This window comes from Podarcis filfolensis, assembly GCF_964270895.1.
Source record: "Podarcis filfolensis genome assembly, chromosome: 7".
NCBI classification, from domain to species: domain Eukaryota; kingdom Metazoa; phylum Chordata; class Lepidosauria; order Squamata; family Lacertidae; genus Podarcis; species Podarcis filfolensis.
In genome coordinates this window covers 82,375,673-82,393,302 of record NC_139603.1, presented here as the reverse complement: position 1 = coordinate 82,393,302, position 17,630 = coordinate 82,375,673, and the positions used below count along the sequence as shown (strand labels likewise).

The 17,630-nt window shown below is 44.7% G+C and overlaps 1 protein-coding gene across 2 annotated transcripts in view; it reads right to left on the bottom strand.

Annotated features, from left to right (window-relative positions):
• Positions 1-223: 223 nt before the first annotated feature.
• The window catches only part of KHDRBS3 (KH RNA binding domain containing, signal transduction associated 3), a 108,930-nt gene continuing 91,523 nt past the window's right edge, over positions 224-17,630 (bottom strand). The window contains exons 8-11 of one of the 2 annotated variants that reach the window (XM_083622224.1): positions 12,945-13,003; positions 5,247-6,487; positions 4,740-4,799; positions 224-461 (exon numbers count right to left, since the gene is read on the bottom strand). In XM_083622224.1, coding sequence (XP_083478350.1) covers positions 6,396-6,487; positions 12,945-13,003 — 151 coding nt within the window. In that variant the 3' untranslated portion in view covers positions 224-461; positions 4,740-4,799; positions 5,247-6,395. The remainder of the gene's footprint in view (positions 462-4,739; positions 4,800-5,246; positions 6,488-12,944; positions 13,004-17,630) is intronic. The other variant, XM_083622223.1, reaches the window with a different exon arrangement.

Below are 17,630 nucleotides of genomic sequence, written 5' to 3'. Positions count from 1 at the left end.
GCTTGTGCTCTGGGCATGTATGTTTACATTTAGACAAGTGCTTCTGCAACATTCTTCGGTTTACTTGTCTTATCAGCAGCTGCTGCGTGAACACACACACACAGCTGATAAGCCCTTTTTAGTAATGGGCTAGTTTGAAAGAGACTCCCCCAAGCTTTCTCTCACACTGTGCAAAAGCTTACAAGCGTCTGATAAAGAATCAATATTTCTTTGCGCGAGACAATGAAACGGAAAAAATCTTTTATTAATGTCTTCACAAAGTTACAGCGGTAAATGAATAAACATTATTATAGAGTTAAAACTGAGGTCTGAAAAACTATACATCTTGTCAAGTCTAGGGTACAGCAGGTAGCATTAAAAAGGAAGTCAAAGTGGAGTTTCAAAGAGCTGCTGGCTATTGTTTCTGAGGCACGTCGGTGAGGGGGGTGTTTCGAATCTGTCCATAAGAGCGTGCAAAGTCCCTGGAAAACAGCAGAACAAAAGACACACATATGTATATATTCTTGGAACCAATAATTATTGGTGACGCTCTGGGGACGATCACGTTGCAGGTGGCGGAAAGCACCAATTAGAAATGTTACTGATTTATGCGGGGAAACCTTTTATATCCGAGAACAAAACAACTGAGTGGGTGTCCTGTTAAGCAGAGATGACCAATCGCAAAGGGCAGGCTAAAGATAAATTTCGAGAAGAACAACACACCCTTTTCACACCCCGCATGGGAGATGAAAACTAGCAGCGATATCCCACAGACAGGCCTATCTTTGCTCCAGCTGTCACACATTCAGCTGTGGCATAAATCAGCACATGCAAAACATACAAATGCTACAGAGAGGTGTTTAGCAGCCATCAGCTCAGGCCTGACCTGCATATGCAACAGGATGAAACAGCAGAGGGGAACCTTTCACTTTGGGCTGCAGGTGGAAGGTGACATTTCTCCTTGCGTAAACTAATTCCCTGGACACGTAAGAAAAACAAAGGCCTAGCAGCTCAGGAAGAAAGCTCAGCGGGGTTTGAGATGTACAAGTTTTCTACTTGCAGTGAGACATCATTCTGCTCTGTGCACAGAAAGTGTCAGAGCGCTTTTGGGAAAAGCAAATCTTAATGTTCAAGAAGCAGTGTTAATGCCTTTGAGACACAGACACCAGGGAATTAAAGACCCAGTTCTTACTGAGGTTGTGGGAAGTGGTGCAGCCCTGGCACAGGTTTACCAATCCCATGCGAGCCAGGCTTTGGGGGAAAGACTGCAATGATCAGGCCCTGCTTGGGAACCTGTAACTGGACGGATAAAAACTTGAGCATCTCCAGATGTTGCTAAACGCCAGCTCCCATCAGCCCCAAGTCCCAGCGTCACCAATGGATGATGGGAGATTCACTCTAGCAACATCTGGAGGGCCCATAGTTCTTCTAGAGGTTTTTTACTAGAAAATAGGATGCTGGACTTGAATCAGGGCAGGCAAGGCAATTATTGTGCTCCTGTGATTATGTGTTGACTGAACAAAGTCCTGGAGCATTAAACTTAGACCTGGATTGGCTTTCTGTTGTGCCAAAACAGAATAATTGTTTTCACATGCTCCTTTCAAGCTCTTAAGTCTCGAAGAGTTGCTATATTCCTACTTTGAGGAAATGGAGATTTGCTGAACATCGAGTCTGATCTTCTGACTGTTTCCATCACAAGTGATGCTGCAAGATCTTGTTTGGGGTGTACAAATACACAAAAAATCTTTTTCAAGGAAGGAGGAAAAGAAACCTGCTTTCTTTAATGCTAGACTTTTCCCCACAAGGGTTTGCTTATATTTAAAGTTTGCTTATATGTAAATCTTCCACACACTTAAGGTTTCAGAAACAGATCACACCCTGCAAGACTAAAAAACGTTTCTTAGGTTGGGGAGCAATGTCTGGTTCAAGTGATTGCCAGCACTTTTAAGGTTATGGGGGTGAATTTAGGCCAAGTTATACATGCTAGCATTATTTCATGTCTTCAACCTCAAGTGATGGCTTTCATGTGCAAACAGCCATCCCAGGTGAAACACCAAATGCCAAGTTGTCTTATCATTTTGCTTCTTCTTTAAATATCTATAGGGCTGTCACGAGGAAGAAGGAGCAAACTTCTTGTCCCCTGTTCCAGAGGCTCTGGAGACCAATGGCTTCTGGTTACAAGAAAGGAGATTCCGACTAAACATCAGGAAGAACTGTCTGACAGTAAGAGCTGTTCGACAGTGGAACAGACTCCCCGAAGAGGAGGACTCTCCCTTCCTAGAGGTTTTTAAGCAGAGGGTGGATAGCCATCTGTCATGTATGATTTAGCTGAGATTCCTGCATTGCAGGGGGGTCGGACTAGATACTACAATTCTATGATTCTCGAACAGACACAGAGACAGTTCACGTGTTCTACTGCAATATGGAAAGTATGCATGCATGGGTGAATCCATTCTTATTCAAAGGACCCACAAGAGTCTCCCAAGTGAGATCTGAACCTTGGCTTAGAATCGTAGAATTGTAAATTTGGAAGGGACCACAAGGGTCATCCAGCCCAAACCCCCTGCAATGACGGAATATTTTGCCCAACATGGGGCTCAAACCCAGAACTCTGAGATCAAGAGTTTCGTGCTCTCCCGACTCAGCTTCTTAGGATGTTTCCACATAGCAATGCTCTCTGGGGATTAGTCTGCTTTGACTATTAAAAAAGGTAAAGGTAAAGAACCCCTGACAGTTAAGTCCAGTTGCAGACAGCTCTGGGGTTGCGGCGCTCATCTCACTTTACTGGATGAGGGAGTCGACTTTTGTCCGCAGACAGGTTTTCTGGGTCATGTGGCCAGCATGACTAAGCCGCTTCTGGAGAACCAGAGCAGCACATGGAAACGCCGTTTACCTTCCTGCTGGAGTGGTACCTATTTATCTACTTGCACTTTGACGTGCTTTCGAACTGCTAGGTTGGCAGGAGCAGGGACCGAGCAACGGGAACTCACCCCGTCGCGGGGATTTGAACTGCCAATGTTCCGATCGGCAAGCCCTAGGCTCAGTGGTTTAGACCACAGCGTCACCCACGTCCCTGCTTTGACTATTAGACTAACACCAATCCAGGGTGTTTGGCAAACACCACATATATTGGCGGTGCCAACTGCTGCCAGTTCAAAATGCACTAGCAGCGGTTAGCACTGCAGCTGTCTCTCCAAAGTGTCAATGGTAACACTGCCTTTCACCTACAGCTTCCAGAGAAATTCTGATGATGCACATATTTACCCTGGCTTTTGACACCTGAAGTCGGGACCCATTTTTATTATTATATTTTGTTTTGAGCTGTTCTTTTAATAGCACGCTTTAAGGTTGTAAACCATCTCTAGGATGAAGGGTGGGAAATAAATAAATTAATAGTTCCTTCCCCGCAGATACCCAAGGAAGAAACAGCATACGTAAAAGGAAGAGGTAGCAGAATTGATACAAGCCACAGAACTGAGCTTTCCTTGGTGCGTAAATTTTTAAAGCACAGCACAAACACAGAGATAGGATGTGAAAACAGGGAGTTAGATGGCCTGGCTAGCTGGTTAACAGCAACCTATTTTTATGGAATGAGATGAGTGCATTTCTACCAAGTGTGCTTGGCTAGATGGATTGCCCAAAACAGGGGTCGGCAAATTTGTCTGACCAGTGAGCCAGACTGTTATCTCCCCTACCTGTTGGGGGCCAAATTTGACACACTGGAAGGTACCTTTTTTGCAGAGTGCTATCTGGCAGGGTGGCGCTGTGGGTTAAATCACAGAGCCTAGGGCTTGTCAATCAGCAGGTTGGCGGTTCGAACCCCCGCGACGGGGTGAGCTCCCGTCGCTCGGTCCCTGCTCCTGCCAACCTAGCAGTTCGAAAGCACGTCAAAGTGCAAGTAGATAAATAGGTACCACTCCGGCGGGAAGGTAAACGGCGTTTCCGTGCGCTGCTCTGGTTCGCCAGAAGCGGATTAGTCATGCTGGCCACGTGACCTGGAAGCTGTACGCCGGCTCCCTCGGCCAATAAAGCAAGATGAGTGCCACAACCTCAGAGTCGTCTGCAACTGGACTTAGCGGTCAGGGGTCCCTTTACCTTATCTTGCGGGGTGCATTTCAGGAGCCTGGACAAGACCCAACAACCAGCTGATGGTTCTGCCTTGCACAGGGCTATGTGGGCACTGCTGAGCAGTGGATCGGCAGTGCCTGGAAACCCCACTTTGGCTGACTCAGGTCATTACTTGCCCCATGCCAAGCATCAAATCACACACTTCGTTGGCTTTCTTACCCTCCCTTCCCCAAAAGGTCGCAGGGTGGATTGGAACAATCAACGATAAAAAACAGCCACTAACCATAAAACAAGGGTAAACACAAATAAAAAACAGTTCCATCTGTACAGACAACTTCACAAATTCAGTTCCCACTTGCACAAATTTTGGAGGCAGAGCAATCGCTGTAACGACGGTTTGCAAACCAGCTCTAATATGTCATGTGGTATTTTCGTTTGCCGTTCCCTCCCAAACCATGGCTTACAATAGACTCAGGTGAAGAATGACAGTTTGGCATGTTATCCAAAAACAGGATACCAATGCAGAATCTCACCCGAGCCCTGAATAACAGAATTTGGTATGTAGGCTTATTTCATTTCCATTGTAAGGGTGCATAAAGATGCAAAACAGATTGAAATGCTGTTTACTAGTTAATAGATATTTTTCCCCAGCATACCATTAATCAAGTTTAAAAATAAGCACAGGTACCTACCAATGCGTCAACAGAAACATGTTTTTAATCTTCTTGGCTTCCCCTGGCATTCAGTGTTTCCTGACAAGAGAAAAGATTTCTTTTTACTAACTAAAACACCCCACAATTCTAAAATCTAAAATAGGTAGCAGTTCATAGTTATCATTATTAAAAGACATCAAACCAACAATTACAAAAAAGCTTTAGGGGGGGAAAACACACATTTGTAATGTTTTAAGTTCTTAGTTACATTAGTCGTCCATAAATTCTAGGATTACAAGTTACTAGTTATGAGGTTTTACATTTGTTTAATAGGGAATAATTTCCTCCAATTAAACTGACCGAACTAAGGCTTTTTAGATGACTAGAACAAATTAAGCTTTTTAATATGAAATTTTAGGTGGTGATCTTAAAGCCTCCCTTTTCTATAATCTAAAATAGAACTTGCTAATTTGTACCCTTTCCCTGCTTTTATTGGTTATATTAAGATAAATTAAGTGAGATTAAAATCTTATTTGATTTATTTACCTTTGCAAATGAAGACCGTTTTAACGGTTACACATCCTCTGCCTCTGGCGAAAGCGACCTCAATTAGTCAAGTCAGAAAGTCTTTAAAAGCTTTGTGTTTATTGCTTCCAGCACGGAGTGAGGTGGTCATTAAGGTACCAAAATTCTCAAAAAACAAACAAAAATTCCGAAGTTGCACTAAGTGAAGAAATGCTCAACAAGATGAAAACTAAGTCACAGGTGTTGTTGTTTTTTAAATTTTTTTTGTTTCAGAAAAAAACATTAACTATTTTAAACCAATAATTTGTTTTTTTTAAAAAATGTGGAAATCCAGTAGATCGATACCATTTGGATAATTCCTTTAAAAGCCTTTAAGTCTATATTGTGTGTATAGGTGAATAAATATATGTATATCTATATATCTATAATATAATGAAATGCACCTTTAGGTTTATACCATTTTATTAAAAAAGCAAATAGTTGTACAGTGTTTTAGTAGGAGCAATTTAATATTGATCGCTGTTAAAAATCACTCCCTCCCTGGTTACTACTATTTATGAAGGTTTTTAAATAAATAATGCATACTCTCACACACACTGATTTTTCTTTCAAAAGTTTATTTAGTATCAAGCAAGAGTAATCTTTGCTTAACACTACAGAACATTTCAAGACTCAAGTTACAAAATACCACATTATTTGCATCTGTGATCTGCCTCCCTTTTTACGTAGGTTTGCAAAGAGAAAGACTAGCAAAATGGTTGAAAGATAAAAACTAGAAGAACTAAATTGTCGAAAACCTTTAAAATAAAAGGTTACGCTTAGGTTAAAATCATGGATTAACATATTTAATAAACCTAGCTGTTTTTAACACTAGTTAATCAAAGGTTATATTTTCTCTCTCTCTCTCTTTTTTTGTTTGTTTTGATCACCTATCGGTTCTCCCCCCACCCCCGCCCACCCAAATACAATCTGGAAATAACAAAGTTCCGCGTTTCAACGTGTCTTCCTGTCCAGGCTTTTCATTCAGCAAAAAATAGATTACGCTCAGTCCGTCCATTCAGATTAAGCACTTTGATTTTAATAAAAAGGGATTGTTCATAGAAAAAAATTACTTTGAACAGTATACAGGACTGGTGGAGATTGGGTATTTCACAACATCAGACAGTGTAATCAGTATCTGGCATATGGCTGTTCTCTGTAGCCTCCTTTTGTTGTCCTTGCTGAAGGTGCCTTGTGTCTTGAACTGGTCCATTCTTCCTGTCCTGAAATAAGGAAGCGTAAACATGGTTCAGGCTTCTCCTAAATAGATCTGCGGCTTATTTTGGGGGAGAGGAAAAGGGTGGCAAAGGGGCATAGCTCAGTGGCACAACTCTAGACAGGGGAGCAGGCAGAGAGGAGGAATAAACAGACAGATCTCCTGAAGGAGGGGTGCAGAAAGTAGAGCCCTCCCCCCCCCAAAAAAATCATTATTGGGACCTGTGCTTTTTTAAGTTGTTCATAAACCTTCTAGACTAGGGTTTCCCAAACTTGGGAGTCTCCAGCTTCTTTTGCACTACGATTCCTATCATCCATAGCTAGCAGGTCCAGTAGTCAGGGATAATAATGATAAATGATAATAATTTATTATTTATACCCCGCCCATCTGGCTGAGTTTCCCCAGCCACTCTGGGCGGCTTCCAACAAAACACTAAAATACAATAACCTATTAAACATTAAAAGCTTCCCTAAACAGATGTCTTCTAAAAGTTTGGTAGTTATTTTTCTCTTTGACATCTGGTGGGAGGGCGTTCCACAGGGCGGGTGCCACTACCGAGAAGGCCCTCTGCCTGGTTCCCTGTAACTTGGCTTCTCGCAATGAGGGAACCGCCAGAAGGCCCTCATCGTAGTGCAAAATCAGCTGGAGACTCCCAAGTTTGGGAAACCCTGGTCTAGAGTTAGGGGTCAGCAGGGAGCTGGCAATGTTTGCTAATGATACTAAACTGCTTAGCCTCTTTGAAACGAAAGGACCTAGCCAAAGTGTGTGAGCGGGCAGCAAAACCAGAGCCGTCTTTCCCATACAGCTTAGTGGTGCGTCGCGCCAGGGCGCCGGCCTCTCAGGGGTGCCCCAGCAAGTGGGGGAGTTGCACGGCTTTGCCGGTGGCCTCCGCTTTCCCTGCATGCCCGCCAGCTGTGCCCCACCAACCATAAGGCTGGCAGGAGTGCAGCTTCCCTCCCAAGCCTCCTTGGGAGAAGAGCGATGCTCACAGAGGCTTGGAAGGGAAGCTGCGCTCTCCTCCCATGGAGGCTTGGGAGGGGTGCAACTTCACCCCCAAACCTCTGGGGGAATCGCTGTCCTGCAGCGGCATGGGGGAGAGTTGTGCCCCCCCCAGATGGCTAGCAGTGCGCAGCTACGGCCACCCCAACACTATCCATGGTAATCTGGGGGCGCTGGGTGGATATTTGCACCCCAGCGCCACATCTGCTAAAGACGGCCCTGAGCAAAACAGCAAACATTGCACAAATCCAAGGTGTGCTCACACTGGTCGCTTCACCTTAAAAAGGTTATTGCAGAGTGGGGAAAGGGTTCGGAAAAAGGCAACCCAAATGATCCGAGGGGGTGGATCGACTCCCCCAAAGAGTTTGCAGCGTTGGGGACTTTGTAGTTTTGAGAAAAGCTGAATGATGGAATTTTTACAAAATTATGCATGACATGGAGGAAGCAGGCAGAGAAAAGCTTTCCTTCCTCTCTCATAACACTAGAACTTCCAGACATCCAACAAAGTTGAATGTTGGGAGATTCAGGGACAGATGAAAGAAAGTACTTCACACATTCACCCCCCCCCCCCCGGCAGTGATGGCCACCAATGTGGATGGGATTTAAAAGAGGATTAGACAAACTCATGGAAGAAAAGGCTATCAATGGCCTTAGCTATACTCTGTGTCCATGACTGAGGCCAGTACAGGTGAAACTCGAAAAATTAAAGGCTCGGGAACCCATTGCAGGTGTTATGGATTGAATGGCTACTGCATCTTTTCACAATATTCTAATTGTCAGAGATTGTTAATTTGGGGTTTTCATCAGCTGTACGCCATAATCATCACAATTATGACAAATAAAGGCTTGACATATCTCGCTTTGCATGTCATGAGTCTATCTCATATATTAGTTTCACTAATTAGTTGAATTACTGAAATAAATGAACTTTTCCACGATATTCTAATTTTTCGAGTTTCACCTGTAGGATTCTGAATACTAGTTTCCAGAAAGCACAGCAGGGGTGTCTATCTTTGTAAGGCAATGTCCTGTTCCATTCAGTATGAAGGAGTAGGTGGGGGCTATGGGACCTCAGGTCTAGGGGTTGAAATATTGCCTTCCAGGCCTTCAAACCCTCATCAGGACATGCCCCTCACCATTGCAGGGGGTTGGGCTAGATGACCCCCGGGACCCTTCCAACTCAATGATTCTAACCCTGCTTCACACCACCAGTGTTTTTCCTGTCTTGAATGTGCCCTTGACCTTTTGGGGAGCTACATAAAAACCTCAGAGATAGCGTGTAGCTTTCAGGCGGGTTGTTTTTGGTGTGTGTGTGTGTGTTCGTGTGTGTGTTTCTTGAGATTCTCTGGTCCCAGACCATTTAAAGGTCAAAACCATCACTTTGAATTGAGCCCGGAGACGAACTGGCAACTAACGAAACTGGTGGAGGATTAATGAGTGTACCAAGATCCATTCTATCAGCCTCAGATCAAAGCTGGCAGCTACGACGACTGCATTAACAAAGAGGCAGTCGCTATAATTAAACAAAAACATCCTATGCACATAGCCTGAGCTTTCTCTCTCCACTCCTCCCTTATTGAAAAAGGATGGCTGGGCTTAGCCTTATGCATTAAGATGCACACAGTTTCTCTCCATGCTCTGGGTTCAGACGTATTCTGTGGTTTGGTTCCCTGCTTGGCTAAGACAGCAGCAAAATGGGCTGTGTGCCCATACTGAATATGCTAAACTCCTGCTAAGGCAACCTTCTCAACCTTGCGCCTTCCAGGCCTGTATCTAACATCAGCCCCAGCCATGGTGGCAGGGGCTGCTGAAAGTTATGGTCAAAAAGATCTGGAGGACACGAGACTGGGCAAGGTTGGTTAAAGGCTTTCGATTACATGCTTTGGACTATCTTCCGCTTGGACTACTGCAATGCACTCTCTGTGGGGCTACCTTTGAAGGTGACTCAGAAACTAGAACTAATCCAGAAGGCGGGAGCTAGACTGGTGACTGGGAGTGGCCGCCAGGACCATGTTAACACTGGTCTTAAAAGTCCTACATTGGATCCCAGTACATTTCCAAGTACAATTCAAACTGTTGGTGTTGACCTTTAAAGCCATAAACAGACTTGGCCCAGTATACCTGAAGGAGCGTCTCCACCCCCATCTTTCAGCCTGGACACTGAGGTCCAGCTCCAAAGGCCTTCTGGTGGTTCCCTGACTGTGAGACATGAAGCTACATAGAACCAGGCAGAGGGCCTTCTCAGCAGTGGCACCCATGCTGTGGAAAGCCATCCCATCAGATGTCAAGGAGATAAATAGCTATACAGTGGTATCTCTGTTTACGTCCTTAATTCGTTCCGGAGGTCCATTCTTAACCTGAAACCGTTCTAAACCTGAAGCACCACTTTAGCTAATGGGGCCTCCCTCTGCTGCCGTGCGATTTCTGTTCTCATCCTGAAGCAAAGTTCTTAACCCGAGGTACTATATCTGGGTTAGCGGAGTCTGTAACCTGAAGTGTATGTAACCCGAGGTACCACTGTACAACTTTTAGAAGACATCTGAAGGCAGCCCTGTGTCAGGAGGCTTTTAATGTTTGGTGTTTTATTATGTTTTTATATGTGTTGGAAGACTCACTGGGGCAACCCAGCCAGATGGGCAGGGTCTAAATAATAAAATTATTATTATTATTACATCTGAATGCAGACATTCTGAACCAATGGGAGCTTCCAGACCACCCTGTTCCGTCCATTTAGATATCACTTCGGAAGCAAGGAAAGACGGCAAATCTTGCTTTGTGTGTGTTGCATTAAGCCCATTGCAGGCCTCTTTGCTGAAACGTTTCGCCATCACGAGGCAAGCTGAAGCCAGGCCTCCCGCTGCCAGGCAGCTCATTTTAATGCCGAAGCATGAAAACGATCAAAGCTATGCAAGTCCGTGGAGACCAATTTAGCATGTTGCGAGGGGGGTAAGAAGGAGGCTTAAAGCAGTCTTTCCCTTTTGATACTATCGTGTAATCGGCTGCTCCCCCTCAAGGTGACTTGCGGACATTTAAGCCTGTGACACGCAGGCAGCCTGTGTGGTAGAACGATTTACTATGACAAACAAACCCAAGCGGGGGGCCCGGTTGCTTCAGGTGGGAGGTGTGGTGGATATTATTTATTTATTTATTTTAAGCATCAACAAGCATACTTCAAAGGTGTCCCCAGAAATGGTTTCCAGACTTGCCGCTGAAGAAGTGTTGCAACATCCATTAAGCGGGGGAAATTGCGAGTCACCTGCTCTGACAGCAGGCAAGTCGCGAGGGTGTTATTTGCGGCAAGACGGGGAGGGGTGCCCAGCCTCATGACAGGTCGGATCCTGAGCCCCTCTGATCTCCAGCCAAAGGTTTAACGTTATCCCCAAAGCAAAGGTGTCTCTTAACATGCTTTGTGTGTCTAATCCGACACAGATTTCTTTAATTAAACCTGTCACCTCTGCACTCCGGCGCGTGTGCGTGTGTGTTTTTAATTAATTTCCATCGAGTAGCATGTGGATTCTGCTCTGGAAATTATTCTTTATCAACAAGAACCCCAGCTCCTCTTTTCCCCTTCTGCCTACCTAAAGGACTTTTTTTTCAAATATATAACCTCTGTTTAATGACCTACCTCCTTGAATTCGTTCAAGTGGCGCAGAAAAGCAAAGCTAAAGCATTGGGGGTTGGGAGAAACCCCGCAGGCCAAGTGAGAAGCGTTAAAAATATTCAGCAAGGAACTTGAGTTAAGAATGAGGTCAAGGGCGCGTTCATACATCCAGACACACCAGCTCGAGCCAAGGAGACGCAGGCAGCGGCCTGGTATACCCAGAAGCTAGAGGGCAGGTTCTCAGACATCATGACACACCTGTTCTATAAAGATAAAGGGTAAAGGGACCCCTGACCATTAGGTCCAGTCGTGGCCAAATCTCGCTTTATTGGCCAATGGAGCCGGCGTACAGCTTCCGGGTCATGTGGCCAGCATGACTAAGCCACTTCTGGCCAACCAGAGCAGCGCACGGAAACGCCATTTACCTTCCCGCCGGAGCGGTACCTATTTATCTACTTGCACTTTGACGTGCTTTTGAACTGCTAGGTTGGCAGGAGCTGGGACTGTGAAATGGGAGCTCACCCCGTCGTGGGGATTTGAACTGCCGACCTTCTGATCAACAAGTCCTAAGCTCTGTGGTTTAACACACAGCGCCACCCGCGTCCCATTCTATGCCCATGGCCAATTCATTCCACAACTGGGAGAATTCAGCTACTCTCTGTTAATCCCCACCTTAAAAGGCTCCTCTTACGTGTATCCTTTAGCTTAAGCCCTCCTCTCTCAACTGAAATGAAGCGTAAATCTGTGAAACTGAATTTGCACATTTTCATCTCTCCTTACGCTTTGCCCTCTATCAGGATTTAGAACGGTGTTCCCAAAACTTGGGTCTCCAGCTGTTTTTGAACTACAATTCCCATCATCCCTTGACCACTGGTCCTGCTACCTAAGAATCATGGGAGTTGTAGCCCAAAAAAGGAGCTGGAGACCCAAGTTTGGGAAACCCTGATGATAAAAAAGTCCTTGAGGCTTCTCTCCCCTGCGCACTTCTTTAAAGCTTGTATTACTTTAAAAACATTATTATATACAGGGTATGAGTGTATGTGTGGGTATTAATAACATTATTTGCATTAGCACATGTTTGCAGTCTTCCAAGGAGATCAAAAGGAGGTGAATAGTAGCAGCAACATGGAAGGAGAAACCAGTGAGCTGAGATCTGTTAAACTCTTTGTTGGGGACGTTCAGAGATACCTGACTTGGCTCAGTGCTACTCGTGAAAGGAAACACAGCACCGTAAATTGAGAGGCACCTGTTGGCTATGCTAAAGTTTGTCCAGCCGACATTGTGAACAGGCCAGACTGTTTGCCGTGTGTGTGTGTGTGTGTGTGTGTGTGTGTGTGTGTGTGTTCATGCACGAGTGGGAAACTACCATGTGGGGGGGGGCAGTTGGCAAATGGCAACAAGGGAAAGTGAAAGAAGCATTTGCAAGGCAGGAGAACTCCAGACAGCAAGAACATAAAAATGCCCTGCTGGATCAGACCAAGGCCTGTCTGGTCCTGCATTCTGTTCTCACACTGATCGGCCTGATGTTGACAAGAAGCGAACTAACAGGACAAGAAGGCAAAAGACCTCTCTCGCTCATACTCTGCAGCAACTGGAGTGCTGCCTGCGATTCTGAATGTTCAGCTTCTTTGGCCTATCCTGGGATGGGTTCTAGTATTATGAAAGGCGGAGAAAAACGTTCTCTACCCACTTCCTCCATGGCATGCAGAATGAAACCTGCCGCTTCAGTGGAAACGGTGTCTTGTAGTGTGCAGATGTGAGAGCAGATTTTTCTTTTTCATGCAAGGCGGCAAATTCAAAATGCCTGAGAACCATTCTCTTTTTACATGAAATTCGCTTCTCCCAGAACATTAAAGTTACTCACTGTAAGAATCGTATGTGTCGTCACTCAGGCCATGGGCGTAATCATAGTAATCACCACCACTGTTTGGAAAGAGAAAAACAATCCAGCTGTTAATAAAAGAATTGCGATACAGCAGGAACACAGCTCACAAGAGCTTGGGAAAATGTGCTTTTTGCAGCCGGGCTCCCCCTGCCCACTCAAAAACCAATGACGAACCTGCTACCTGGGCAGGGGTCACCTATGTGGTGCCCTCCATATGTGGATGGACTACAACTCCCATCATCACTGACCAATGGCTATCTGCAAGACACCATGCTGGCTATCCCTGCACAGAGGTGACTAATAAAAAAAAACCATAAAATTTTATCAAGGCTTTTCGTAATACAATTAAAAATGAACTAATCTAAATAAAAACAGAATGCTCTTAAGCCTTATCTCACACAGAGAGTGGTGGACCATCCTAGCTCCCACCTGGGAGCTTTCCTTTCCTCTCTTCCCTTTCCTGCCTATCATCGATTTTTAAATAATTGCTTAGATCCTTCCTCCCACCCTCCAACCTCCACTTCCCCAGCAGAATTGTAAACACAGAAATTATTTATGCAACTAAAATATACATTGCCCTGGGTCTACTGAATTATATTACTAGCCACACATTTTTTTAAAAAAAAATGTTTGGGATGTTCCTTGACCCAAACTTGGTCCACCGCTCAGGAATAAGGGCCATCGCATTGTATGCAGAAAGTCCCAGGTTCCATTCCCTACATCTCCAGCCCAAATTGGGAGTCTCATTGAACAGGGCTTGTGAATATTTTACCCTTTGAGATCCATTTCCCAGCTGATCAGACAGTTCTGGGCTGGGTGGAGTGATTATGTGGCTCAGCGTAAAACAGCTCTGCAGTCATACCTCGGTTTAAAGTCGCTTCAGGTTGAGCATTTTCAGGTTACGCTCTGTGGCGACCCGGAAGTAATGGAACGCGTTACTTCTGGGTTTCGCCGCTCACACATACGCTCAAAATGACGTCACGTGAATGCGCAGAAGCGGCAAATCGTGACCCGCGCAGATTGCGTTCTGCTCTGGATGCTAATGGGGATCCAGAATGGATCCCGTTCACATCTAGAGGTACCACTGTATTATGTTCATAAGGGGTTCAAGATGTTTTACACGAAGCCAGGTCAGCTGAAATATGTTTGTGTGTTTTGATGTTTTTTTTACCAGAATTGGGTCCAAAGCAGTTCACAAATTTAATCCATCAACTCACAATAATAACAAAATACGCACGATAAAAACCACCGGCAGATGAAACAGAAGCGATCAGGCTACGTTTTGCAATACTCGAAAAGCCTGGGAGAATGAAAAGGCTTTCATCTGGCACATAATGGGAAGCAGCCAGACAAACCACCATGGGAGGATGGTGCCATTGATGGGAGGTCACAGCACAAAAGTCCTCCATCTCTGGCCTCTTAATGAGGGAAAGAGAAAGGCCTTTTTATACCTGCTTTGCTGATCTGAATTATTCTGCAATTAGCGGACAAATTGGTTCACAAAGGCAAGTTGTTCCAAGCACATTAGAAAGAAACAGAGGGGCTCTTGCATGCTGTTGGGTCAACGGCTAACTGGTCTATTATGACTTGGCCTTGACTGGCAACATTTTCTGTCTCTTCACCCAGCTAATTGAGATAAGAGAGCAGAGCCATCCAACAGGTATATTGCGATCTACTGGTGGATCACGGGACCTTCTCGCCCCGCAAAGAAAAGCTGTTGACTTCCTAAAAAAAGCCCAACAACTTTGGTAGATCACTGCCAGTTTTTTTTATAGTGGGAGTAGATCTCAAGTTGGACATGCCTGCTCTAGAGGATGCGCATTAAATGGAGGGTGATTGATAATTGTGGACAATCTTTCCTCCAAGCCATCTCCTCACTGAGGAAACCCAAAGAAGGTTTCAAGGATCATAGCCAGATCAAAAGGACCACCAAAAATCTTTACAGGAGGGCACGTTGCAGCATCACTTTTTAATTCCACGAAAGCAACCCCCCCCCACCTAGTGCACACTCATATTTTGATAAGAGAATTTTATACTGACATTTGCTATCGTTCCATACAGTATCTGATTACTTATTGTACGACTCATCAAGTCTGCAGGCCTGAAAGCAGCTGAGCCCCCGTCCCTTTACCTGTCAATCCTGTCAGAATTACTTTGGCTGGGCTTCATTTTACAAACCTAAGTGCCTGTTAAACCGAAAGCGACTTGCCTTTCATGGCATGTAAACAGCAAAACCAATAATCCTTGGTGGGAAGGGAAAATTCGCTTATTTACATTGAAGGTATCTGGAGGGCGGGGGGAAATCCTCAAAACTTTATTAGCAGGCAGACCCTTCAGCACCAATAACCACATCAGAAAGTTATAACGCGAGGTGGCTGGAGCTGTTTGCTTGAGTGCAGCCTGCATTTAGCCTTCTCAGCCCACCCAACATGTAATTGAATTGTGCTCCTGTAAGCCTCCATTTTGCAGGCAGATTGAAATGAACCTGGCTACTTCTTAAATATGGGAACTTTACGGAAGGTGGCAAGAGCAAGTGAGGCACAACCGAAATATACCTAGCTGGCCACAGGGGAAATTTAAGGGGTGCATCCTGGCCAGGAGTTCACCTACCAGGCCTAGGGGGAAAAATGGACGTTCAATGAGTCTATCATTCTCCTGAGGTATGTTTTCAAGATGGTGTTTATCACAAGGAAATGCATTCTGCATTGCACTTTAAAATGCATTCTTAATAGCAAATGTAGGTGCTATAAAAGTTTTTAGGGTTTGTTTTTTTTAAGCCTTCTGTCAGAAGGGGAAAAAACACACTCTGCACAAGCTAACATTAGGTCCCTTAAAACGTCTGGCACTCAGAAACTCAGATATAATTAGATTAGATTAGATTAGATTAGATTAGATATAAACTCTAATCACTAAATGGCACCTTAAACTTAGGTTATGGTTGCCAGAATGGAATGTCTAGGCACCTTTTTTTCTTTTTACATTGAGGTTTGTATGGTTGTTGTAGTTAATTTCATTTCTATACCGCTTTATATTTTAAAGAACAAATCTCAAATGCCGGCACATCAAATAAAAACATCCAGAATAAAACGAATTCAAGCAATGTTATATGTAACTTATGTAATCTAGATTGTATATATGTATAATTAATGAAAATAAATAAAAATTTATTTGCAAAAAAAACAAAAACAAAAAACAACGAATTCAAGCTTCAAGGAAAATATTACAGATCCTTCTCTAAGGGATATTCTGCTTTCCCCAGTTGCCAGTCTGGAATCCAGAGATCTCCACACGGTCGCCATTGGACCCGTGCCAGTTCCAAAATGCGCCTGGCCAATTTCTAACATTGCTGGCACTCTGCACATGCTAAGAGGCACGGCTCCAGAACACAGAAGTGGGCAGCTTCAGGAAAACTTGTTGTGTAGGCTGCCAATCTTGAGAGTCACACAATGTGTAGCACTTGCACAATGGGGACTGTGCTGGACTGAGGACAAGCTCCAAGTTTTACTGAAAGCATGCGGACACCATGCATTCTAGACATCAGGCATGGAATATCATCTATCCCAAGCTAACCTGCCAGGAAACATTCACTGGGAAGAGAGTGCAATGTGATGTCCAGCTAGCTCGCAGCCACTCTTTCTGGGCACCAATAATCCTTTGGGGCACAAGGATTAAAAGTGCTCAGAGACTTGCTGAAGACAACAAGGGACCTTCACCGGTTCCGTTCTACCCCACAACAAGTTCCTGTCCTTGGACCTCAAGAAATAATAGCAAGTTTTATACAGTGAGGAAAAGCTATTAGGCGGGGAAGAAAAACCAAGTCCCGCAATCATTCATGAGCCAAAGAGGGAGAACGATTGCTTGTTAAAAAAACTGCACAGGCCTAAACAACTTGCAACCTGCCAAGCTGAACATGCCCCACTAGCTGTGTACTTGCTTGGTGTTGAATTTTGCAATCCAGGGCTCATTTGTTTATTTAAATAACATATAGGGTTTCAGCCTCGGAGAAAGTGCCCGAGCAGAAATAGCGGTGAGGTACGGGAATTCAGAATGTGTCCACCCTAATCAGAAGCCTCTGTATAAAAATAATAAATATGCTAAAAACCACTTTGGAAACAAGCTGTCAGAATCAATGAGGTTTTATTTGTTCGTGCTCCTCGCGTTCTGCCTTTCCAACACATCGCCCAGGGTGGCAGACAAATCAAAATAAAAACAGTGCCGCAAAAAGCAAAGCCACCTCGGAGGAGAAGGCAAGCTTTAGAGGGAAGTGCAGTGCTACAGGGCTGAAATGGGCCGGTTTTCTCCATGGATCAGTCAACGTTCTCCCCTCAATCAATCCACAGGAAGAGTTGAATGAACAATGCTTAAGAGAAGATGAGCGCTGGGAGCACAGATTGGTTGCCTTAACTATGGAAGGGCTGTGACGGCTATCCAACCCAATATTAGGCAAATACATTCCAACTAGAGATTGCACTCATCAAGAGAGGCATGCTCTAAGGCACCTGTCCCAGTGTGGCACTCCCCTGATGTTTCACACTACAATGTCCATCATCCCACAATGTCCAGGACAAGGTGTGCAGCCTGGGAGTTATTTTGGACTCACAGCTGTCCATGGAGGCACAGGTCAATTCTGTGTCCAGGGTGGCTGTCTACCACCTCCATCTGGTA